This window comes from Anas acuta, chromosome 12 (genome assembly GCF_963932015.1).
Source record: "Anas acuta chromosome 12, bAnaAcu1.1, whole genome shotgun sequence".
Classification (NCBI taxonomy): domain Eukaryota; kingdom Metazoa; phylum Chordata; class Aves; order Anseriformes; family Anatidae; genus Anas; species Anas acuta.
Genome location: NC_088990.1, coordinates 220,612 through 244,865, shown reverse-complemented (window position 1 = coordinate 244,865; position 24,254 = coordinate 220,612). Strand labels below are relative to the sequence as shown.

Sequence of the window (24,254 nt, the reverse complement as noted above, 5' to 3'; positions counted from 1 at the left end):
TATTAAAATCCATTCCTTCAATCCTCCCAATTTACCTCAAATTGCTATTGCAGTTGTTTCGTGTACAGAGAAGTATGTATTTGATTAGCAGACACTGTCTCCTGTAAGTCAGTTTATTGCACAAGTGAAAGTTCTGAAGACAGACAAAACTTCAGTCATAGTTGAGAACAGACTACTTCCACCCTATTCCAGCTTGCAACGGATCATAGCCCAGCTCCAGTTAAGATACTGCAATTCTGACATCACAATCCTTGTTTTTTCTCCACTTTCAGAAGAAGCACAGACTGCTTCCCTAGAAGCATTTATGAGTAGATGCTGAGCTGCAGAAAGCATGGTTCTACTAGGTCAGAGTAAAAGAAAAAGCTTTCTGCACTCAATAGGCAATTGTACAGAATTGGCAGGAAGTGCCACTTAAACAGTGGTTCATCAGGCAAGTACCAACTACAAGGAAAAAATTCCAAGAGCACCAGAGGCATCACTGCTTGTCATGCTGTTGGTCACAGTCTGAAGAAAAGGTCTTGGTGTTCAAACTCCAAAACTGCAAGAGAAGGATACTGTATTAGCTACATTGAAAGGAGCTCCCTCTACCAACAACCCACATCACCATTTTTCAGCCAACATTAAATAGCAGGTAAAATTCTGCAGGGCGAAAAAAGCACATGGAAACTGTAAGTTAAATCGTTCTGGCTCTGTTACTTTTCTGTCATGGGTATTAGCAATGTTTTGCTTCTAATAATTATAGCTTAACTGATAAAAATATCTTAATGATCATTTAGATCACTTTGTGTTTCAGGTGTCTCATAATAATGCTGTGAGCATTCCTGAAAATACTCCTACCTGCCCAAGGTTCCTCCAGCCTGGGTGTAGTATTTGTTATAATCCAAGCGTAGTAGCAGTTGAGCTAGGTCAGAGTTTATCTGGTGGTTTCGAACACTAGAGAGAATCTTGAAGAGCAGTGATGACTGACGACTGAATCCCTACAAATTACAGGAAGTCATTTCAAGGCATGCTGAGGAAGGCTCTTTGTCCTGCCTAAACATTTAACAGCATGAAGAAGAGAATCACTGCAGAAGAACTGATGCTTGCAGTCCACTATAAGGTAAGTTGTCAGCCACAAGAATTATTAGGTGTTGGGTATCCAAAAGGAGGGAGAAAGGTACAATCTGATGTACACCTCCTTTCTACTCAATAGAGTGATTTCTGCATAACTGCCCACATTCTTCCCTTCTGTGCATATGTAGTTTTTCTACCCAGGAGTTATTGATTAATTAAAGTTATTGCACTCATTCAGAAAGTCTCATCTCAGCTTAACGGCTGTAGAACAAAAGTAAGTTTAAAGCCAAGATGACTATTTAGCCAGATGTTTGCATAGGAGACAAACACGTACATATAAATATAGATTCACCTTCACCAGAATACTGAGTTGTGCAGCTCCCCGCTCATCTAATGGGCCCAGATTCTGACTCACCAGAGAACAAAAACTATGACAAAGATCTAGAATTTCATTTAAGCAGTGAAAAACCTGTGTGGAATAAGAAGTACAAGACAGCAGTTAAATGCAGTCTGCCTCAGAGAACATTTTTAGTATCTAAGAAGTTGCAGCGTTCATAACTTAAGATGTTACTAATACCGTGTTTTTAAACAATCAGTAAGGAAGATGATAAAGCAGCTGTAGCATTTTAAGGCCTTTTTCCTGAATGAAGTAAGACTTGCACAATGCACTACATCTTCTCCCCTTGTCCTGTACCCCCAAATCAACCACATTTTGCAGACATCACTGGGGAAACAGTCACTGGCATCAGTCTACCAGCCATCAACATAGGCCCAGAAGTTGATCATTGGCTATCCTATCCAACCAGCAGGCCACCACTGCAGCTTCAAGGTTGAGAATAAGACTAAAGAACAGCAAGAGATATAGTTCAAGGGCTTAGTTCTACTGTTTGCTAAACTTGGAATGTCTTAGGTCTATTGGGCAAGGTAATTTGCATTCAAAAATGTTAACAAAAAGCCTAAACACCTCACATGCATGACTTCTGGAATATTTGTAAGTTCCAGACTGGAAAATTTAGTATGTTACCACCTGAAACACTGAGCAAAATAATGAAAGAGACAAGACCCAGGATATCACGGAGTCTCATTGGCACCAACCATCTTTCTAGATGTTTTCTGTGAGGCTATGTATTTAATAAAAACAGAAGCAACATTTTAATATACTTTTGACTAGAGTAACAATACAAGACCATTCTTGTAGTCCACTGTGGAACATCTCGAATATTTTATCCTCCTAAAGTTTGAGACGGGATTTTTTTTCCCTAGCTAATGCATTTCTCTATCAGTCCCTCAGGAATACAGCTCCCAGCACTATGCTAATTGGTACCTCTTCAATGCCATTGCCCAAGAGAAAAACACAGCAACATTTTTTGTTTTTCAAGTTAAGGAAAATTGTTCACCACTCCCACCAACTGTAACTTAAGTGATCTTAATTAACTTATCTCTGCTAGTTTATACCTGCTTTATTCTTAATTCTTAATTCTCTGCAGGAGATTACCACTGATCTGTTTTTTGAAGAGACTGTTTGTCTGATCTGTTTGCAAAGCTACTTCCTGGGGCAATTGGAGAACTCATAGAAAAGAAGTGAAAATCTACTTACAGGCTTTAGGAGGATGAAAGACTGAGCCAACAGATTGCTTAAGAAATGATCATGAGCCAGTCTAATACTCTCAAAATCTCGTGTGGCATTTATCTGTTGGAGAAGCTGTGAGAACTGAGATTCCAGTACATCCACCTGATGGATATGTAAAAAAATCTCATTAGTATCTTCCTTTATGAGGAATAAGGAGTACCTCAGACCAGCTAAAAGTTTTAAGAAACTTACTCTCCCTATTGCTACTCCTAGATTAAGAGGCTGAGCATCACCTTCTCTCTGCCCCCAGAATGGAGACCTATATACCACACTAGTACAATAATATAAGGGAGGGGGAATAGATGCTTAAGTATTACCTAAGTAGAAAATAAATTGGTCACTTTCTTTAAGATTAACTAGTGAAAAAATGTACAGCTAATGCATAAACAAAGTATTTGTCTTCATTTCTGAATTGGAACACTGGGAGATGCTATCTGGAGGCTCAGGGCAAAGGCTGCAGTGCAACAGCTCAGCCAGGTTATTGTAGAATCTAGGAAGTCGAGCCCCCTCAATTCAGCTGTTGTTGCTATTAAATTGATTCTCACAAAATTATGCTGCTACTAACTAGTGTTTAGATTTGAAACATCTCTTTTTAACTTCAAAAGGTCAAGAGTACAGCTTCTTTCAATTCTTAGATAAAAATAAACTTAAATTAGAGCTCAGTTAACAGGGCAAGGGAAGAAGATAGGATGGTACTTTAATGATGCAACTTCAGGGATGAGTGGGGCCTCTCACAAATGCTTAGTAGCACTTGAGAGCCGTAACATTTGCATTTCCATTAACGCTCAAAATCTCTACTTATTCAAACAACCTAAAAAAAACAACTACTAATTGTAGCACTGAATCTGGGAACTCATAAGTTTTAGCTTAGGACTTCAGTGCTCCCACCATGAGTTTCTGCCAGTTTCTGTTTAACTGATACGGGTTTAATATTCTGTATAATCCTGACCTGCAGATAATACTGAAGATTGTCCACAAGGAAAGCCATGTGGTCCCTCAGACGCCACTTGATGGCATCAGTTCTGTTAGATTTCAGGTGTTTGCGTTGCATCTGGAGAGCCCAGCAGTGTTGTAGCTCAGCCTGGACCCGTCGCACGCTTAGCAGGTATTTGAACACAACATTGTACCTACATTCAAAAAATACAAAGTTGTTGAAGAGGGAACTCTTCCTTGGGTACAGGTACTGGAGAAGATAACAGTGCAAGATTGGAAAAAGAAATGGGATGTGATTGTTTGCCAATAGGGTAGGTCAGGAAATGGCCCGTCTCAGAGTAACGGGTTTCTACTTGTATTGGTTGTTAACCTAAAAAGTAATTTCACCATAAGCAGAGAAAAGCTGTCAAAGTTTGACAGATCTATTTTGTTGACAGATCTGCCAGGATCTTACTGTCACTAGCAACAATTGTACCTTCAATATGACTAAGTGGAAAGAGTAATTTTAAGTTTCAGGGAGCAAGTTACAGTGTTATAGATCTACCTTTCTCTCAGGAGAAGGGGGAAAAAATGAGTGTCTGAGATCAGGGAGCCTACAGACATAGACAAAGACCACACCTAGTACTTACTTCTCCAAAACAGCAGGAGTAAAGAGAATGTGCAGCGGCCACTGAACTTTGTAAGAAAGACCCAGAGCTGCCCAGCCAGATGCAGGGGCTTCACGTGGAGATAACTCTCGGGTAGGCCCTTCACGAGCCTGAGGAGTATCTGAAAACAAATATGGTACTGAATTAAGTCTTCCTCTCCATCAAGGCAGCCCACAGAAGGACAAAAAGGGGAGAGAACAGAATGAGAAGAGCAAAAGCAAGCTAGGCCATCACGGAGGGCTGTGAAGGGAACAGATTTATTTATTTATTTATTTTTAACTCCAAAGAAGGCTAATTAATAGGCTTGAAAACAAGATCATCATGTTTCTTCTTTACTCATTACTAAACATGCAAGTAGGTACCTTTATGCTCCTTTCCATGATACTCAATGGTCAAGTGAAGCAGAGGGAGAAGGTTGTCGTCATCTAACAGTACTTTATGAGCAGACTGCTGAAATGCAACATTGACATCTGACAGAGAGAGAGCACAGATACCAAATACTCATGACATTGCAGCTAGTGTTAATTTTGCATTCATTCATTATTTATGCAGGGACATAAAAGACAACAGCGATGCACTATTTATACCCCTTTCATTTAGTTCCACTCACAGATATGGAGAGAAACCTGCCATCTGAAAGTTTCTAAAAGATGTTTTCTTTACTCTCTCTGTGGGACAATTTAATTCAAAAGTGCTGCTCTTTCAAAGCTAATGAAGACATTTAGAGGATAAGATGGGGAGCTCTTCTGTATTGGACATAGCTAACCATCTGCCTACTATACCATAGAGAGGACAGTTTGTACGTGAATAAGCAGCACTCACCATGTTCAGTTACAGCCGTAGGTGGTGTTTTTAACATGTGCTGTGCAGTGTCAATGAAAGCCTGAAACAGCTCACCTCTTCCCAGAAGATAAAAGTCTTTTATAATCTGTGGAGATAAGTTTTTGTATATAAGCATATCAAAAACCTAACAGAAATACTAGGTGTCCTAACTGATAACACTTATTACTAGACAACTTCTGCCATTTCAAAACAGCTGGAGAGCTCTGAAATTCATCCACTGCCCAAAAGGTTTACAAGGCCTTGCTTCAAGAGGCAAACCACAAAGCCCTCTAACTCTGTCTGACCAAGTTCTATCACCGCACTCATTCTTGAGATCTGGAAAATGAAAATAGCTTTACCTAAAATAAAAAAATGCAGAACCTAAGATGGTAAAGAATTTACTGGGGGAATAGCCATAAAAAACAACAACAAAAAAAAACCCTACAGCACTAATTTTAAGCTGCTTTAGCAAGAGCAAGCTAGAATTGGTATTACCTTCAGTTGTCCTAGTAAATCAGATTCTTCCACCATCAGTTTCCAAAGATGCTAGCGAAGAAACAAACAAAACACAAGTAACCACTTCTCAGATTTATCTAAACCCATTAACTAAGATCAGTAGCTGTCTTAAAATACTTGAGATTCACACAAAAAAGCACCCATATAAAATACAAGAACACACTGTGAAGTCAACCCATGCTACTAATTAGAACACTGCTGATGCATACCAGCAAAAAACATGAAGCCTCAGGTCAAAAAATAAGTGAAGTCTTATGAATTCATTCCCATCCTAGTTATATTCTTGCTTTTCTAAGCTCCCCACCTTCTCCAGTTTTTGGTATTTTTCCAAATTAAAAAAAAAAAAAAAGCACCAATGCAAAGCATTTGTCTAAGTAAAAGGCCAACTGTTACATCAAAAGCATGGCATGAAAAGTCTTCATGAGTAAAACAACCGTTACGTACAAATTCCCTGCTTTTCTCCATGCAAATGACTGGTACTTGTTAGTGTCCTTTTATCATTAGAATTTGGAGTAACACAACACTCTGAGTCCCATAGGAACCTGAAAACTACCTGCAGCCTCCACGCTCCTGTTTTATCACTGATTGTAAAGTTCTTCCCTTCCTCTGGTCATTCACAAAACTCTAAAGCTTCCCAGCCTGTATAGTTATCCTTCCTGGGATCCTTACCTCAGCAACAGTGCTCCGTATCCAGTCAACCACAGATTCAAAGTCCACCAAACTAAAGAGTGGTTGCTGCTTGAGTCGGTGTAGTTCCGCTGCAAAAGTGTCCTCCTGGTTTTTTAGGATGGAGCCTGTGCAAGTAAGAAAAAAGTGTTTTGGACAATACTAAGGAATACCATTTGGAAAACTGCAGACCCCTTCCACCTCCCTGGCCCTGCTGGCTGCACTGTTCCTGATACAAGCCAGGATGCCATTGGCTTTCTTGGCCACCTGGGCACACTACTGGCTCATGTTCCGGTGAGCTTGACCAATGTCCCCAAATCCTTTCCCTCTGCACAGCTTTCCAGCCACTTTGCCCCAAGCCTGTAGTGCTACATGGGGTTGTTGTGACCAAACTGCAGGATCTGGCACTTCGCCGTGTTGAGACTCATCCCACTGGCCTCTGTCCATCGATCCTGCCTGTCCAGGTCCCTCTGCAGGGCCTTCCTACCCTCTGGCCGATCAGAGAGACATAGAATCTTTTCCAATGCTAATGATTCTACGAGTCTTTGACACATCCTGCAACATACATACTCAGAGCCAGATGTGCTCCTGTGCCTGTTTGCACCCTTCAGGGACAAGGATACAAACTGAAAAAGCAACATGACATTTACAATATCTGTACTTATTCAGAGTAAAGCACATGGTGAGTTGTTGCTGGGAACTTGGAACTGATGTTTGGAGAGTGTTTTTTTTCATTCATTCCTTACATCCTTCCCTAGCACTTTGAAGCAGAACACTGAGACCACTGCTCTGACCTGGCACGGACATCCATACTTTCTGAAGAATATCAGCTGATCATCAGCAACTGTTAAGGAATTCATTCATAAAATATTTTGGAAGATACTCGTCAGTCATTCACAGGTGAACAAAGAAAACAAGAAAGAGGTTTCTCACCTTTTCTGGTCAGGTTAACATTTTGATTCTCAAACATCTGTACAGATTCTCCTACAAACAAGATTTTCTCAGCAACCCGCACAGGAATGTATGATGGCAGCATTTCTACTCGCAGAGAAAACTGTTTTAGAGATGGAGCTAACATGTTCTCCTCCTCAATCAAGCGCTGTCAGAGACCCCAGGGAAAAGATAGAGAGCACGAGGCAAAAGAAACAAAAGGTTGAGAAAAACAGGCTTAAAATTTTTGAAAATTAAACAGAGTACATTAAAAGCAACCAGAAAAGTAGCAGATCTGGTCTGCCTAATTTCAATAAGGCTGTAAACTTCTTGATACTTCTGGCATACTAGCAGATCTCTCTACAGAAGATGTTTTCATCAGAAAGGGGGGTAGTGGGGAAAAATGAAGTGCAGCCTTTGTTGAACAGCAGTAAATTGGCTCTCCCAAAGGATAATGCCACAACAGCAAAATGAATTATTCTTGCAAGTGCATCACATTAGTTTTTCGCTGCCGTAACAATGCTAATTAGCATTAGCAAAAATAATCCTATTTATCCCTATTCCCATGTTTTAGCACAACTAGAACATTTGTGGTACAGATGCACAAACACAAATACCTCCACTAGTGAACAGACAGCTTAAGGATCTGAAGGCTTGCGTATATGAATTTTCTCAATTATTTCCTGCAAAACGTTTTTCAAAGACACAGTATGTTATTAACTTCCTCCTGAAGGTATAAGTAAATATTAGAACTCCAGGTAGTGATGCTATATTTTCTTTCAGAGAAGCAATCATAGCAATACGGATTATTTCATCTGGTTGTCTTGTTATTGGAAAATTAGGTTCGTTAGACCATAATCAAAAAACACTATTGTACCAAATTTTTGAGAATGTTTGTTTTGGGAATGAATTCTTCATTTTAACAGGAGAGTTCAGTATGAGTTTGCATATGGACGTTAACAGCTTGGCAATTCTTAAGATTCTTCTGACACTTTTAGATGAGGAAATACCCAAGAATTTTGAATTGGTCTATCCCATCAGCACCAAGGGTTTATTATTTTACTATGGGACAGCAGAACAGCCAACATCAATAGTCAATAATACTGAACAAGAGATTTAGTTAGGCTCTCTTGTTATCTTCTTGATGTGCCTACATTTGCCACCAGGGATCTAGAAGACTTACCAATTTTCACATAGATCATACATCCAATACAGCAAAATGACTGATTCTCTGTCGTCTTCTGAAGTTTTTCCTTGTTTATGACTGTGTATAGTCTTTCCTCAGCAAAGACTGTTTATACAAGGCACTTAATAATTACGCAAGGCAGGTTGTAATGGGGATGAATCTTTTATGCATTCACAGCTGGAGTTACATGCAACAAACTAACACCATTGATGCCCATTAAATGTTTTCTCATACAAAATTAGAGAATGTGAATTTACAGAGTGGTTCCTCACTAGCACCTGATGTGAAAAATATTCAGACGCATAAAGCATGGAAGATCACTCCATTGGGAAATCTGCTTTGCACAAGAGCAATTTAATGGTATGCCATCTACATGAGGAGTTAATGCATTTCACCAGTATTCTCGCAGGCTGTCCCCTTGCTTAACTTAGCACCCTGGACATGTTAGCAGTCTCTTGACTATTCCTTAGCAATTTTTTCCCCAGTAGTGTCAATGGCATTACCCTGTTAAGTAACATTTCCACTCTGATTTGCACCAATGGCTGTGCAAAATAAGTACCTGAGCCAGCTACCACCAGAAAGGGTGCAAACAAACTACACCAAAGCTTCTTACACTCTTTCCCCTGCAATTGTTCATGCTATCATCTATGTCCAGGTTGAGAAAATCAAAGAGTTGACTAAGGAATCAGAAAAGAGTCGAGCAGGGTGAGTACCACACTTGAAATTACTTGACACCAGCATCTACACAGATTCTATCAATACGGCTTTCTGCCTCAAGGTTATCCGGCTATGCCCACCAGTATGTCTCTCTTCTTTATGCCTAGCTGCAACCTATGACAATATTCTGTTGATCTACCATCCTACCAGCTGTGGTGGTTTCACCCTTATGGGCAGCTGAATTCCACCACACTGCTCTCTCACTCCCTTCCTAATAGGAAGAGGGGGGAAAAAGGAATTAAAAAGGCACACAGGTTGAGATAAGGACAATTTAATTAAGGGGAAAAAAAGAGGGAAAAGAAAAATAAACGAATAAAATAATAAAAAAAAAAGAAATTAAAAAAAAGGTTACACTGAAATGAAGAGAAAACAATTATTCTTAACATCCCATCATCAAGCAACGTTTGGCCATGTTTTGTAAAATAGGGCCTCAATATGCATCGCAGTTTTTCAGGAGGACAGATGCTTTCCTAACAAGACTCCCCCTACCCCTCTTCTCCTTCCCCTTCCACAGCTTTTATTGCCAAGTGTTAAGTCATATGGTATGGAATATGCCTTTGGTCAGTTTAGGTCATCTGCCCTGGCAATGTCTCCTCCCCACACCTCTTGCCCACCCCTAGCCTCCTGGCTTTGAGGGGGTTGGAGAGAGTGTTGATGCTGTGCTAGCACTGTTTAGCAACTGCCAAAACACTGGTGTAATATCAGTGCTGTTTCATGGGGAAAGTGAACTGCATCTCTGCCAGACCCAGTACACCAGGTCGCAATAATGACAAGTCCAGCATAGTTTGCACTGAAACAAGGTAATACGCTTCCTCTTTAGTTACCTACGGAACAAAGGTGCCAAGCCATGACTTGCAGCCTTACCAAGTCCTGCAGCTCTCGTAGCTGTTTTCCTGTAAGTCCCCCAATTCCTAGGTCATCATCATCATCTTCAGGTTGGCCAGGGACATTTCCAGAAGAGGGACCCTGTTTGATAAAGAACTCTTCATGTTGGTCTAGTAGCAATCCATGTAGCATCCAGGCAGATAGCTGCTTATACATGACTCCATGACACACAGCCAGAATCCTGAGATCAAGAGAAATAAGACAGTGAGTTTCTGCATGCACTAATCAAAACTTCAATGTACCTCATTCTGGTAAGTCCAGTTAGTTAAATATCTAACACAGATTTTTTTTTTTTAATTTTTTTAATCAGAGAAAGATGAACTGATCACTCAAAAAAAAAACAAAAAACAAAGCAGCAAATATATCCTGTGAATATGTGGCTTCTGTAGAAAGAAATGCTTGATTGCTTGATTATAATGAAGTATAAGGAAGTTTACAGTGGCTTCCCAGTTCTGCTGTTTCTACTCTATTACTATTTCAGCGTGAACACTGAAAATAATTATCCTTTAAGAGCCAATGGCCTGACTTTCTCACCAAAGACACAAAAACATAGCAACATCCACCCAGTGAAATACATCTTCCTGAAGGATGGAAAAAAAGAGTAATAGGTCTGCTACATCGAAAACATTTCATGTAGATTTCAAAAGAAGAATAAACATAGGATCTGAACTTTCCTCAGCACTGATACCTCAGCAAGATATCCAAAAATAGAAAGTATGGAGTGTTCCTGCCATTAACCTGCTTTAGATAGGTAACGGGGACTGTGACAATTTGCCCTGCATGCTACTCCTATTTCTACATCATGCAGTCCTATTTTGAGAAGTATTATCTGCTTTTACAAGAAAGATAACACATTGACACTAACTCCAGTTACTACTTAAGAAGTTTTATTGCATCTACATACTTTTCAAGAGCACTGCGAACAGGAGGCAACCCCCCACAGCTATGTTTGTGGACGGTTTCCAGTATCTGACATCCATGAATCTGCAGAAAGAAAAAGCATTTAGAAAAAGCATTTTCTGCACAAGTCTGGCAGAAAGAGATGAAACATACTCTATATAGTGAAAAAAGAGGTGATGACCTTTGTGAGCCTGTGTGAGGCTGCACACCCAAGTTTTTTCTCAAAAGATTCCCTTAACAAAAAAAATAAGCATCTCGTAACTCTGAAAACATTAGCCTCCGCCTTTTATTTTATTTTATTTATTAAACTCTGGTGAGGGTGGGAGAGAAAACAGGCTCAGAAAAGAAGAAAGTCCAGTTAGCAGCATCTTGTACTTTGAAATGTGCTGTGATTAGAATATCTGTCAGAGATCTTACTAATAATGAAACAGAAAAGATAATTAAATTGAGTCTAAATGGATTTGTGAAACGTTCAATACTTACAGTAGTACTAGGAATGGGGCACCCATTACTGAAACCAGATTCTTTCCTAGCATTCTATTGTGGTGTGAGGTCAGAAGATACTTTTATCAGCTAAAGAAGAAACTTGTTAAGAGAGACTAGCTACAATTTTGCTGTACCTTCTGAGTCTTGATCTGTTCCACCACAACCATTACAGATGGGAAGAGTAACTGAAACTGCAGAACAAGGAACAAAATGTTGAATTAGTTTGCTATGCAAGGGAGAGAGAAATTGTGACTGGGTAAGTGCGGACAGCACCTGATTACAGTAATTTAACCAAGCCATCATCATGCTTTCCCCACAAATCGGAAACCATTCTGTGACCTGAAAATCACTGGAAAGAATACACTCCCTCGCCTGGATCAAGATGCACTAAGTTACTGCATTCCAGCTGCAGTTCAGACTAAGCACAAGCAGCAAGGAATATGCAAGGGTAAAAGTGAAAAACCTAAGATATGTGTTACAGTGCAAGTAATCCTCTAAACATGATCAGGGGACTACAAATTTGGAGGCATTTAAAAGAAGTGACATGACATGAAAGAATAAACTTTGTTTATCCCACCCATGTTCTCATTAGACATATCACAGAGCAGAAAGAGTAACCGAAGAATACTACGTGTTTATTAACATGACATACCTGGTCCAAGGAATAATTAACATGTGAGATGGAAAGATGCGGGTCAGCCAAAAACTGTAAGAACAAAGCAATTAATGAAAATTAAAATAAGTTATAGATAAGTAAAAAAGCAGGTTTGATTCTATATTCCATACCCTTAGTTCCGACAGCTTTCCCTCCTCCTCCCCCCCGCTTTTTTGCGTCATGTCCCATTTAGGCTGTAACTTTTAATGAAACCACTGCACAATGACTGTACACAAGGTGTAACAGCTACAAAGCCACCAAGGGTTTAATCAGAACCCTCACAACTGAAAACAGAAGTCACAATAGTCTGAGACAGCAATGGGCTCTGAGGCTGTTGAGGCACTTACTGAACTGTGTATAAAAAGGGACTGACTACTTATTAGAATGAACAGTCATTTATAATGGCACCTCACAGGAATAATTTGGAAGCCATTCCTAAAGGGGAAAGAAAACTATCTTGTCGCCTCTTTAACTCCTACCACATAGCCCATTAATTGCAGAAATGACAAGTTTTCACAATCTGTCAGCAGCAGGACAGCCTCTTGTTCCAACTTTCTCTCCTTTACCTCTTGTTCAAGGTCAAGTAGTGCCTGTCGATACGGCTGCAATACTGAATCAAGACCCGTGCAGAAAGCTCGCAAATAAATCCCATGTAATCCACCCTGGTTTTGCTGAGATACATGATGGTCCTAAAAGCAAACAATAAAATCTACATCAGCTCCTCAGTGCAGGTCTAAAGAGTGATGGAATTTCTGTGCAGCTTTACACCAGCATCCAATGATCGCAGCATCTTGAAATGCACCTCGACCCCCCAGAAAGCGCCCAGAGAAGAAACAGCAGAGTTCCATTTAGCTCTTCTGCGTACGCACGCAAGGGTCGCCACGAACCCTGGAGAATCTGCAGCGATCGCCAATTACCGCGTTACGTTTCCCCAGGACCGAGATTTGTACATTCCGCCCACCTCTCCACACGGGTTGTCGCGGACCCTCCTTCACTTTCACCGCGCGGAGCCTTGCGGCGCCCCGTTGGAGGCAGCACGGTCGCTGGGGCGAGCGCCGGCCGGCGCCGCGGCGCATCCGTGCCCGGCGCGGTTCGGGCGCAGCGGCGCCCGTTCAGCTCTGCCCCGCCCCGCCCCGCCCCGGGAAAACAGCGGCCAGGCGGCCCCACCTGCTGCTGTACGTGCCCGGTGTACTGCTCCACGAACTCGGCGAAGCGGATGTAGTCGGTGCCGAGGCGGCAGAGCCGGTTCAGGACGCTCGTCTCGCTGGGGTGCAAGAACGGCAGTTCCTGGGACACCTGCGGGGAATGACAGCGATGAGGGCGGGCGCGGGGGCGGGCGCGGGCCGGCCGGGCCCCGCCGTACCTGCAGGCCGCCGCGCTTGCTCCAGGTGAAGGCCGCCCCCGGGTACCCGCTCAGCGCCAGCAGCAGCTCGTGGATCATCCCGCCGCGCGCCGCCGCGCGGGCCGCCGGGAGGGGCGCGAGGGCTGCCGGGAAGGGCGCGTCTGCGCCGCGGCCGCCGGAGGGCTCGCGGGCGGCGCCTCGTCCCCGGGGAGCGGCGGAGGCCGGCGCTGGCCTCGCGCGGCCCGGTGGCAGGGCGCGCTCCGCGGGCGGCTCCCCGCCGGGCCCGGGAAGTAACGGGAGGATGGGCGAGCGCGCCGGCTTTCCGGAAGAGTCCCCGGGAGCAGCTGGCCGGGCCGGGCTAGTCCGGTGCCCTCCTCTCCGCTCCTGGGGCGCTTTGGCGTGGCCGCAGGAGGACGGTTGAGTGACTCGGGTGGTTGTGGTGGCAAGTGGTGGTCCAGAAGGGCCCTTCCAGAACAGCAGCGAGCTCGCAACCTTCTAGGCTGTTTTCTCGTCTTTGTTTTTGGCATTTCTTGTTACGTTTCTTTATTGTTTTCTTAGGATGTGTGGCATTGTTCTATGCACGTTAGTTTGACCTTGGTCTTACCTGTTATATGTTGGTCTCACCTCAAGTACTGTATACAGTTGTGGGTGTCACAGTATAAGGAGGGCGTAAAACTATTAGTCTCTGCAGGTGGGCAACTGAGGTGACGATGGGGCTGGAGAGGAAGATGTGCGAGGAGCGGCGGAGGTCACTTGGTTTCCTCAACTTAGAGAAGAAGAAACTTGAGGGACAACCGAATTGCTTTTCTTCCTGTGCATTTTTACTCATTATGTCTTCATTCAGTAGAAAGTAGTGTTAAGCATAACGTTTATTATTTGCAACAGATAAATAACTTTACTGACCAAGTGTGTTTGGTTCATGATCAGTTTGTTGTAGTGTGCTCTGTTTTGTAGGAGAAAGTTCTCGTGTTATGTTCCTACAGGGAAGAAAAACGTTCAAGTACGTAGCCTAACTATCTAAATAAAATTGTCTCTTAATACCCTCTCTGACATGTATGCATTTATTTTCCTATAGCTATATTTGCAGTATACTGGGAGCTCCAACAGTATTGTTCTATTGTATATCAATGCAATCAAACCATTCTCTTTATATTGACGAAGCTTCTGTTGGCTGAACAAAGACTGGAGTTTGGCTAGGCAATTGTTCATCATTGACATAAATGTCACAGTGTGCAGTTGTGCCAGGAAAACTACGTGATACTCCTGCTTTTAGGAAGCTGTATTTGAGGGTTAGCACTGTTAGCTTCAGTCTTGTGGTGCTGAAAGCAGTCACAGTCCTTCCGTATTCGTTAGAGGCTGTGGTTCAATCCCATGCTTCTGACTCAAAGTTCTGTGCTAACAGATGGCTTATGATTAACAGTAAATTGAAATACGATTGTTAACTGACTATAAAGCTAATCATGTTATACTCAGATGATATATAGTTAAATATGTGGAGAGTGATGGCTCAATATTTGACCCTAGAATGCTTTGCCTGTAAATGCCGAATATATAACTTAGTGGTATATTGTACATTGCTAATAACATGGTGCTTTTATTTATGTAAATACGTACTAATTTAATCTGATAGGGAACTCTTGAATCTGAACATAATAGTCTTCTATACCTATAAATCAAGGTTATAGTAGCATTCTGTCACAAAAAGTGAGACTGTCAGGTGTCTTTCTTGAGAACAAGGCAGAAGGAAATGGTGTAACATTTCCCTCTGCAGAGGGAACGTTTGCTTATTGCAGTTATGGGTGGGGGGAAGCTAATTTTTGGGAAGGTAAAGTTAGTGATTTGTTGGAAGTGAGTCATACTAAAAGTAAAGCTAGAATTAATTATGAAAGCATTTCAAATAGAGATATGGCAGCTTTTTTGTCATTGGAATTTCTTATTTGATGGTGAGAGGTACGGGTTTGAGTTCAGCTAAATATAGTGGTCTGGTTAAGACTTAAATTACTTTATTGGTTCTCAAAGTGCCTTTGTAGGTAGGCTACATGAGAACAAGTACAGGCAAAACAAACAAACAAAAAAAAAAAACAAAAAACAAAAAACAACATTAAAAGGTGTTAAAAAAAATAAAAGAAGGGGAGGATGTCTGTGCCACAGACAAATTTTGAATCGCCCAGTGTTTTCCTTTCTCTAGGTAGCTGAGGGGCTTCCCTGGACCTTACAGATGCTTCAAGTGAAAGAAATTGTACCTGGTGCTTGGAAACAAGTACACAGTGTTTGCAGTTCAAGAAGTGTTCTTGCCAGCTTGCCCATGTTGCACTGTCACAGGGAAAAAGAGAGGTTTTCATGATGGTTTCTGTGAATGGAGAGATTGCTCACCTTCCTCCAAAGAGTAAGTGCTCCTCTGCTATTTCATCAGCCTGTGGCTGTGTGTTAGCTGCATGTCCTGACTATAGCAGGACTGGGCAGGGTTAGGGTTCCTCCTTGTCTGTTGCTTGCTCTCAGGCTTCCATGAGGAGTCCTGCAGACTGTGTGCATCTACAGCTGTGTGCCAGGCAGCTTCCGGCTGTATACATGCATTTTATGCATATATACGCACGTGCAAATTAAGTGTGTGTGTGTATATAACACACATGCATGTGTGTTTAAAACATATACTGGGTCATTTGAGGCAATTCCATCAGATTCATGCAGGGCATTCTGGGCCTGTAAGAACAGAGAATGTAGCTAAACTGGGTAATTAGAGAAGACAACAAAAACGAATACGGACCTAAACCTCATTACAGGTATAGAGGATAAGATTTAAATGTATCTTGAATGAAAGTGGTCTAAAGGGAAAGGTCACATGTCTGTAAACACACGAGGTGCAAAAAATAATGTTAAGAAAAAATGACTAATGAAGATGAGAAGATTCATCAGAATGAAGGCTGCTAAGATGTGGTGTGGCACTAGATGTTATTTTTATTTCAGCAATCTGGGCCGGCTCCATGTGTACTACAAAGAGAGTAAGTGATGACTTGGAATTCTTAGTGCTAAATGGAACATAGAGCAGATCCTACTCCCTCTTCAGCCTTTATTTTGCTAGAAATTAGGATATGTCTGAAAAATTCTTCAGTGGAAAACTGTTTGAATAGGCTATTATTTCCCAGTCTTTCTTGGAATGCAAGGCCTTACAATACTTTGCACAGGTGGGTGGAATAATTGTATATACTATACTGTTTGGAGGAGGACAGAGTAGGTTAGAGATACCTTCTGTTTCAGTGATAGCCTGCAGCTAGGTTGTCTTGAAGTGACTATAGAATTGCAGCTTCAGAATCTTCAGGTTTTCTAAAAAATTTTTTTTTTTTCTCCCAGCACCATTTACAGACATCTATCTTGTAAAGGAAGTGACAAATAAACACCTTCAAAAGAACATATAATAGTAGTTTAAATAAGGGACTGAATTTTGGAACTCTTCATTTCCTCAGGGAAGAGCTAATGACTAGGCATTAAGGCTAAGTACTACTTAAAAAAAAAAATCTAGCTGAAATTTTGAAACTGAAAAAGTTTCAAAAAAAAAAAAAAGGAAAAAATAGGTATCTCTGTAATGCTGTTTGTAAGGCTGACTAGTAAATATTCAACATTTAAAAAAAAAAAAAAAGACAAGCAACAGGAGAGGCAATAGATCAAACACACAGATACACAAACGCTAACAAACTGCAGTTAATGAAGACAGTAACAAAGACCAGAGATCTTAAATTGGTGGAGCCATTATAAGGAACTGTTGAAATATAACTCTGAAGCGGTTTATGCAGAATCTGCAATTATGTGAAATACTCTTTTCTCTAAGACCTATTCTGATAAGAAAAATGAAACAGTAAGTGTAAGATTTTTTTTTTGAGGAAGCATTGGTGGACTGTAAAAACAATTATAGGATTTTTAGGGAAAAAAGAACAAAAACAGTTCTGCACTCCATAGTTTATATGTAAACATTGTTTGTAGTGCATTATTGTAACTGCAAAGTGGTCACATGTACAGTAATGCAAAAAAAAAAAAGAACTAACTGCTTAATATAAACCCTTTGTTTCAATCAGGAGACGATGTGTGCTATAGTCTTCCAAAATCTTTGGCATCATTTATTAATAATCCATTGCTTGTGTTAATTTTTTGTCTCTTTTTAACATGACTTAATCGGAAAATTTGTTTTCCTTCAGGATCATTACTTGCATTCTTGCTAAAACCAGGTTAACTGAATCAAAGCATAGGCCTCTTTAGCCCAGTGTCCTACATGTATGTATGTTATTGGTCAGCTGAGAATACTGAGGGATAGGGAACACAAATTAGGCACGCTTGGAAAGGGATTGCTGCTTAATCAGTGACATGATCTTCCTGAGCTTTCATTTAGGTTCACGCATTTAGTTGTCTTTGATCAACATTTGTGAATTTATGTAGTTCCTTTTTGAGTCTATTGTTTTGATCTTCGGAATTACATTTCCTTCTGTTCGGTTTTAAACTGCATTCTTACGGTTAAATTTGTGACTACCTATTCTGTGGTGTTTTTTTTTTTTTTTTTTTTTTTTGAGAAAATAAAATTCTCACTTTCTGGATGGGGTGGGATAACTGTCACGGCTGATTTTTATCTGGCTGCAGTGTATCTATCCCCTGGGGCTTGCAGGGCAGTGCTGCGTGTGTAAGGCTTGGAAGTTTTGGGCCTGGTGGCTGTGGAGTGCTGGCTGGCTCGACCTAGGCTGCATCCCATGTAACAGGGCTGGCAGGCCAGGGATTAGCTGAGTGTTGCCAGCAGGGCTGACAGGAAATCTCAGGGTGCTGCAAGTGGGACAAAGTCTGGTCCCCTGTGAGGGGGACCCCGAGGCAGGCAGGGTGGCGCCCGCGGGAACACAGTGCTCTGCGAGTGGGCGGACCGAAGTCCCAGCAGGGCTGAAGGATGCGGACCGAAGTCCCAGCAGGACTGGGCCGCGCCGGTCGCTGAGTCCGGCTGAAACCACAGGGCTGGCAGGAGGGGCGAGCGGGCGGCCGAGACGGGGCAGGCTCTCACCCCGGCCACGGCAGCGGATGAGGCTGCCGGAGGCGGCCGGGGCGGGGAGAGAGGGAGCGAGCGCGGTGCGGCGGCTCCGCCCCCGCCACACCCGGTGCGACAGGAAGAGGAACGGCCGCGCCCTGGTCCCGGCCGGCCCTGGTCCAGCGCAGCGCCATGGCGGCGGAGGAGGTGGACGGGCTGGCCATATCCCGGCCGCATTATGGCTGTGAGTACCGGGGCTCCCAGGCTCGGGTCCGGGAATCGGCGGGGCCGCCAAGTAACATCCTACCCGGCGACGCCCAGCCCGGCTTGCGCAGCCCGTGCCTTCCCGGGGACCGGTGCTGAGAGCGGAGGCTGCGGCGCCGCAGGCGCGGGGAGAGCGTGGGGTCTCGGTTCTGCTGCTGGCCGGCGGGCCCCACCGGCGGGGTGCGAGGGCCCCTGGGCGCGGCCCGCCGCGCCTCCCACGGGGCGGGCGCCGAGGGTCTCGCCGCCGTCTCTTCCCCGGGCGCTACAGAGCGCTGGGAGAAGGTGCTGGGCGCGCGGCGCTGGGGCGGTCTCCTGCCGTCGGGGAGCTGGGGGTACCCGCGCCTCCCGCGGGCGAGCCCCGCGCCTCGCCCAAGATGTCCGCCGCGGGGAGGGGAGCACGGCAGGGCGGGGGCGCCTCTGGTGGGACGGGACGGGACGGGGCGCGGCGGCGGCGGAGTCTCGGCAGGGAAGGGGCGCGGCGAGCCGCCGCGGTGGCGGACCCTTCCGTCTGCCTTCCTGTTCGTTTCGGTAAAGGTGCCTGACGTACCGTCCGAAACGCGATCGGAAGCGTTTAGGTTGAACGCCTTCACTTCCTTGGAAACGCGCTTACTGTAGAGAGGGAGGCTTTAGCTCAAGGGTTCCAAAATGTACGCTTGCTTGTGCAAGCTGTCACGTCAAGAATGAGTAAAGATGAGGAAGAGGCTGTGAGGCGGATGGGAGATGGCGTAAGCGACGGCCGGTCGGACCGCGCGGTGCCGACTGTGCCGCGGCGAGGCCTGGGGCGGGCAGCAGCAGGTAGAGGCCCGCGAACGGGGCGGGGTGCGCCGCACTCGGTGTATTGTCAGAAGGAAGGACGGAGCTGGGGGAATCGGGGGGAGTGAGAACTTTCCCGTGGTATTAGGTGTTACTCTGTGGCTTGGGGCAGGTTTCTATAGCTTTGGGAGGGGTTGATGGAAGCAGGAAGGTGCTTCTGAGGTACTTCGGACAGGTTTCTGGGAGAAATTGCTTTGCAGTTTCAACCAAGGTCTTGATTGGTCCCAAATGCTATGGTTGCTACCACATCAGTTTTTGTTTGTTTTTATTAAAGCATTTTAGGTGTAAGCTAGTCTTTGATTAATTGTGGTATGAGACACTTCCTATTTGTCAAGTTGATCTTTAAAACCTAAAAAATGTGCTTTTTTTTTTTCCTCATGAGAGTATGGATGAGGTACTTAGCTGTAAGAGTGGAAAGGACAGGCTATATCACGAAGGCTTTGAATGTATAGAATCTGAAAGATTTAGGCATATGCCCGTAGGTAGGTCCTCAGCTTGATCAAAAGATGATATGCAGGTTGTGGATCTGAAAGGTTCACCTCCAGATAAGGGTCATGAGCATTTCCATCTTTTTAGAGATGAAGTATGACAATATAGAAGAGATTATATGACGTGAAAATACGCTGTTAGCCTTCTTTAATCTTTGAGTACTAAAACAGAAGATAGGTGGAGAGATGCATGGTCACTGATGTGCCTTTGAGAAAGAGAAAGGCAAAGCTAGAAGAAAGAAAGAAAAGAGAAGACTTTGCTCAGTGGAAGATGGGGAGAAAGCGGGCTCAGAATCAAATGGGGAAATCAGGCAGAGGGAAGACATCAAACTTACGTGATGAGGGAGGAAGGGTAAGGAAACAAGGTCTCTTCTGTTGCTTGCAAAGATCAGGTGTGTTTGGTCCCTCATTTTTCTGAATGAAATAAAACGTGTGGTGAGTTCCTGGGGGAAGGGTTGGATATGATTTTTTTGTGTGCCTGTCTGGCTGCATTCAGTCTTCAACCACCTGACAATGTGTTTTTGACTATTTGCAGCTGTCTTGGATAATGAGAGATTAACAGCAGAGGAAATGGATGAAAGACGACGCCAGAATGTAGCGTATGAGTACCTTTGTCATCTGGAGGAAGCAAAGAGGTAAGAAGAAGAAGGACTGAAATTGCTGGTGATTTAAAAATAAATAAATAAATGGATATTTGGTGAGGGGAATGATTACTACTGAACTTATTTTTTTCTGACTTTTTGCTTAATATGTTGAAAAAAATGTTGAACTTATTCCTGGCGTCCAGCATGTATGTAGCTTTTATGTCATCTTCATGTTTAGTAAGCGTGAAAGTATGCTGTGTTACTTCATACAAAATGAAAGTATGATCAGAAGATAGTAGATGCTATGTATTTGCTATTAAAGGAATAAAAAAAAAACACAAAACTAATACTAAAAACAAATCTGTGAAGTCTTATTGTTAATATTCTCAAAATCTTTCTTGCAAACATTCAATCCTATATGCTGTATGTGGAGAATAGGAATGAGACAGACCAGTTTGCCTATTCCTTTCCTTTCCTGACAGATGTCTTTTCATGCCTTTGTATAAATTGATTTTTTTTACTTGAATTTTTAATGACTATTGAAACTGAGATTGCGACTAAAGGCAAGTTTTAAAGAACAAGATTGAAGAAAAAGAGGTGAGGTAATGTTACTGTTAGTGACTCCTACAAGACTTAAAAATAATGCTTGTGTTTCAGTTTGCATTTTGTAGTTAGTCAAGAAACGAATTGTGAACATAGTTTCTTTGTTCTCACAAAGACCTAGGCAATCTAGCTAGTATGACACAGAAAGTAACTTCTGTTGCAGCAGAAAAGTAAGGAACGTGAAAAAATGTGTTCTAACTAGAATTTGCTCAATAGTTCTGTCTGTCATTTGAAAGATGGTACAGGTTAAGAGCCAGAAAACTTTCTCTTCCTCTGACTGGTGATATATTTTGGAGCATCTGTATAAGTCTCCCCCAGCAAGACAGATGTGTTCCACTGCAGTGTTTTATAGAATGGAGCAGTTCAGTTGGAAGGGACCTACAAAGATCACCAAGTCCGACTGTCTGACCTCTTCAGGGCTAACAAAAAGTTAAAGTGTACTATTGAGGGCATTGTCTTGAATGCTTTTTGGACGCTGACGGACATGGGGGGGACGTGAGTCACCTCTCTAGGAAGCCTGTTTCAGTGTGTGACCACCCTCGTGGTAAAGAAATTTGTTCCTAATGCCCAGTCTGAACCTCCTGTGGTGTGACTTTCTGCTGTTCCTACATGTCCTGTCATGGGTTATTGGGGAGCGGAGACCAGCACCTCCTTTGGTGCTTCCCATCTTCAGGAAGCTGCAAGGAGCAATGAGGTCCTCTTCTCCAGACTAGATGGCCCAAGCATCCTCAGCCAGTCCTTGTAGGACATGCCTTCCAGCTCTTTTACCAGCCTTCTTGCCCTCCTCTGGTTGCTTTCATGGACCTTAACATCCCTTTTATATTTTGGAGCCCAGAACTGCACACAGTAGTCAATATGAGCCCGCACCGGTGCTAAATACAGCAGGAAAGGAAGTCATGTTTCTTGACTGGCTGACTATGCTGTTCAATGCACCGCGAAATGTAGTTTGCCCTTTTGGCTGTCAGGGCACACTGTGGCTCATGTTTATAGGAAAGAAAACAGATCTTGTACAAGATCACTGCTGGCAGAGTATAAAGGAGGACTCATTTTCAGTACTTCATTTCCGGATTTTAATAGTTCATGCTGCTGTAAAATACTTTTGAAGGGGCTAGGAGGACTCCATTTATACTATAGTCTTTCAGGTGCTTCATAGCAATTGTCACTACTGCACATCTACAGAGGTTGCTTAGGTACTAGCAGATAATAATTTTCTCTCCATGCAGACTAGGATGATGTGGGACTAGTGAGAAAGATAGAAATGTATCTCAAAATCACCCTGTCCCTCTGAATAAAAAATCTTTAGGATCGAATGCTGAGCTACAGGGAGAGATGAATGCCATTATAAGTCACCATGTATGCTTGAATGAGCCCCAGAAAAACCACTTAGACGTTGGCTTCAGAGTGGATGCTTTCTGAGATGCTTGTATTCTATTCAATTCTTTGTCCAGACTTGACAAGAAAGTTAGGCAAAAATGCCTAATACAGGCCACAGCTTTAATATTATCATTAAGCTGATGCTTATTTGTGGAGACTTACTTAGCCTTTGGATAAATAATCTTTAACTAAAGTTTCTTGGCTGTCGTGCATCTGCTTCCAGCTATTGCCTCAGCATTGACAAGGCTGAGTGGTTAAGCATTTGTTTTTGCTGCACCTTGTCAGGAATTATGTTTTTCCTGTTTTGGCCTAGTTGTTGACATTATCTTTTTTGAAGAAGGGAGCGACAGATGTGTCATTCAAAACACAAGAAGCGGTAATACAGTCTCCCACTTGGGCAGTCAGAGCACTTACTTTGCTTAATGGCCTACAGGCTGTCTATACACATGTGAGGGAATTCCTGTCTCCTATAGCTGAAGCCATACCACTTTGCATAAGAGTTAAAGATTGCATGACCAGAAGGAAAGAATCAGGAGTCCTTTGTTTAGTGATTAAAATACAGAGGTGAGAGCAGACAGGCTTGAGTTCATGCTCTATTTCCAAGAATGTTTTTCATTACTGAGCAGTCTTTATAAATTGTCTTTTTTGTTATGTTTTTTGGTTTTTGTTATGAATTACTGCTAGTATAGCCAAAAAGAGGGCTTTGGGCTGCATTGCTGGAAAAGAGTTTTAACTTAAACAAACAAACAAAAAAACAACACCTTGAATTCAAACAGTTTATTATATTTTAAATTTATGTAATTGTCCTGAGATTTTCTGTATTTACTTCTTTGCAGGTAGTGTAACTGAGATGTAATGTGTGAATTAGGCACTGCAGCATTTTGCTTGTGCTGCTAATGACAGTGTCTCAGCTTTAGGTATGGATTGGAGAGTTTCTCATCTTTTTTCATAGTGAGAGATTTTCATATGAAGCTATATCTGTGAGGAGACAAGGAGGACTTAATAGTGGAGCAAGGTATCTAGTGCACATCACGCTCTCAGAAGCAGAAGAGGTGAATTTTCTAACATCAACGTCTGTTCAGACAGTGGGAGATGATTGAAGAACAAATCTTATCCCTACCTCACCTCCCCATCATATTACAATATAATATCCCATTCAGACCGTGTAGTTTATATTCATTTTTTATAGAACATAAAGGCGCCTAAAGGGCAACTAAAATGATATGAATATCATGTTGATGGGTTAATGTGGGCCCACTTCTCCAGGCTGTCCAGACCCCTTTGGATGGCATCTCTTCTTTCTGTCGTATAATGTCACAATCCTTGATAATACTGTGCTGGGGGAGAGAATAAGTCAGTAGGTGAGAGACTGATGCCTTTTTTTTTTTTTCTTTTTTTCCCCCAATCATTGCTAGTGGAACAATGCCTTATTTCAAAATTTGAAGATAACGTTATTTGAGAGACTGGCTGCCTGACAATACCTGTTGTTTAGGTATTTACTGTTGTGTCTTCCGAAGGAACGCCTGGTTCTAAAGTGCAAATAATGGTACTAGTTGCCTGTAGATACTCAAGGATCTTGTCTTGGAGGGGAGTATGCATTTAATACTAGTTATGCTGACTGACTAGAAAGGTGAATGTATTTAATTTGGACAAGCTTCAGTAAAATTGGAAGGCCTACATTACCCATGAGGTTGTGTGATGAGATTGGAGGGTTAACTGGCTTAAAGATGATCGTTTCTGTGCTAGGGTGATGGAGGAAGCAGAGTG

General features: G+C 42.7%; 2 protein-coding genes across 4 annotated transcripts in view; one reads left to right on the top strand and one right to left on the bottom strand.

The window, feature by feature from the left end:
- Positions 1-99: 99 nt before the first annotated feature.
- TUBGCP4 (tubulin gamma complex component 4) lies at positions 100-13,520 on the bottom strand. 2 transcript variants are annotated; one of them, XM_068695792.1, is made up of 18 exons: positions 13,390-13,520; positions 13,194-13,322; positions 12,593-12,715; positions 12,024-12,077; positions 11,506-11,562; positions 10,890-10,969; positions 9,965-10,166; positions 7,201-7,366; positions 6,271-6,395; positions 5,581-5,631; positions 5,086-5,191; positions 4,626-4,733; positions 4,246-4,384; positions 3,633-3,810; positions 2,651-2,785; positions 1,406-1,522; positions 838-977; positions 100-538 (listed from the first exon to the last, which is right to left on the bottom strand). In XM_068695792.1, exons 1-18 carry the CDS (start codon positions 13,465-13,467, stop codon positions 526-528), a joined length of 2,001 nt encoding a protein of 666 aa, XP_068551893.1. In that variant the 5' UTR covers positions 13,468-13,520; the 3' UTR covers positions 100-525. The 2 variants fall into 2 exon arrangements, with proteins under 2 accessions (XP_068551893.1, XP_068551894.1); XM_068695793.1 differs by lacking the exon at positions 1,406-1,522.
- A 2,176-nt stretch (positions 13,521-15,696) lies between these two features.
- The window catches only part of IQGAP1 (IQ motif containing GTPase activating protein 1), a 60,319-nt gene continuing 51,761 nt past the window's right edge, over positions 15,697-24,254 (top strand). Inside the window, exons 1-2 of one of the 2 annotated variants that reach the window (XM_068695791.1) lie at positions 15,697-15,754; positions 20,462-20,561. In XM_068695791.1, the coding sequence (XP_068551892.1) occupies positions 15,709-15,754; positions 20,462-20,561 (146 nt within the window). In that variant the 5' untranslated portion in view covers positions 15,697-15,708. Of the gene's footprint in view, positions 15,755-18,369; positions 18,606-20,461; positions 20,562-24,254 lie in introns of those variants that run through there. The other variant, XM_068695790.1, reaches the window with a different exon arrangement.

What these genes read in the sequence shown, in the direction of transcription:
- TUBGCP4 (XM_068695792.1), bottom strand. Translation starts at nt 13,467, where the DNA reads ATGATCCACGAGCTGCTGCTGGCGCTGAGCGGGTACCCGGGGGCGGCC. An exon ending in TACGAGAGCTGCAGGACTTG is followed by an intron (nt 7,367 to 9,964) that starts GTAAGGCTGCAA and finishes GGTCTCTGACAG; the next exon opens with CGCTTGATTGAGGAGGAGAA. An exon ending in ATTTACTAGGACAACTGAAG is followed by an intron (nt 5,192 to 5,580) that starts GTAATACCAATT and finishes TTATCTCCACAG; the next exon opens with ATTATAAAAGACTTTTATCT.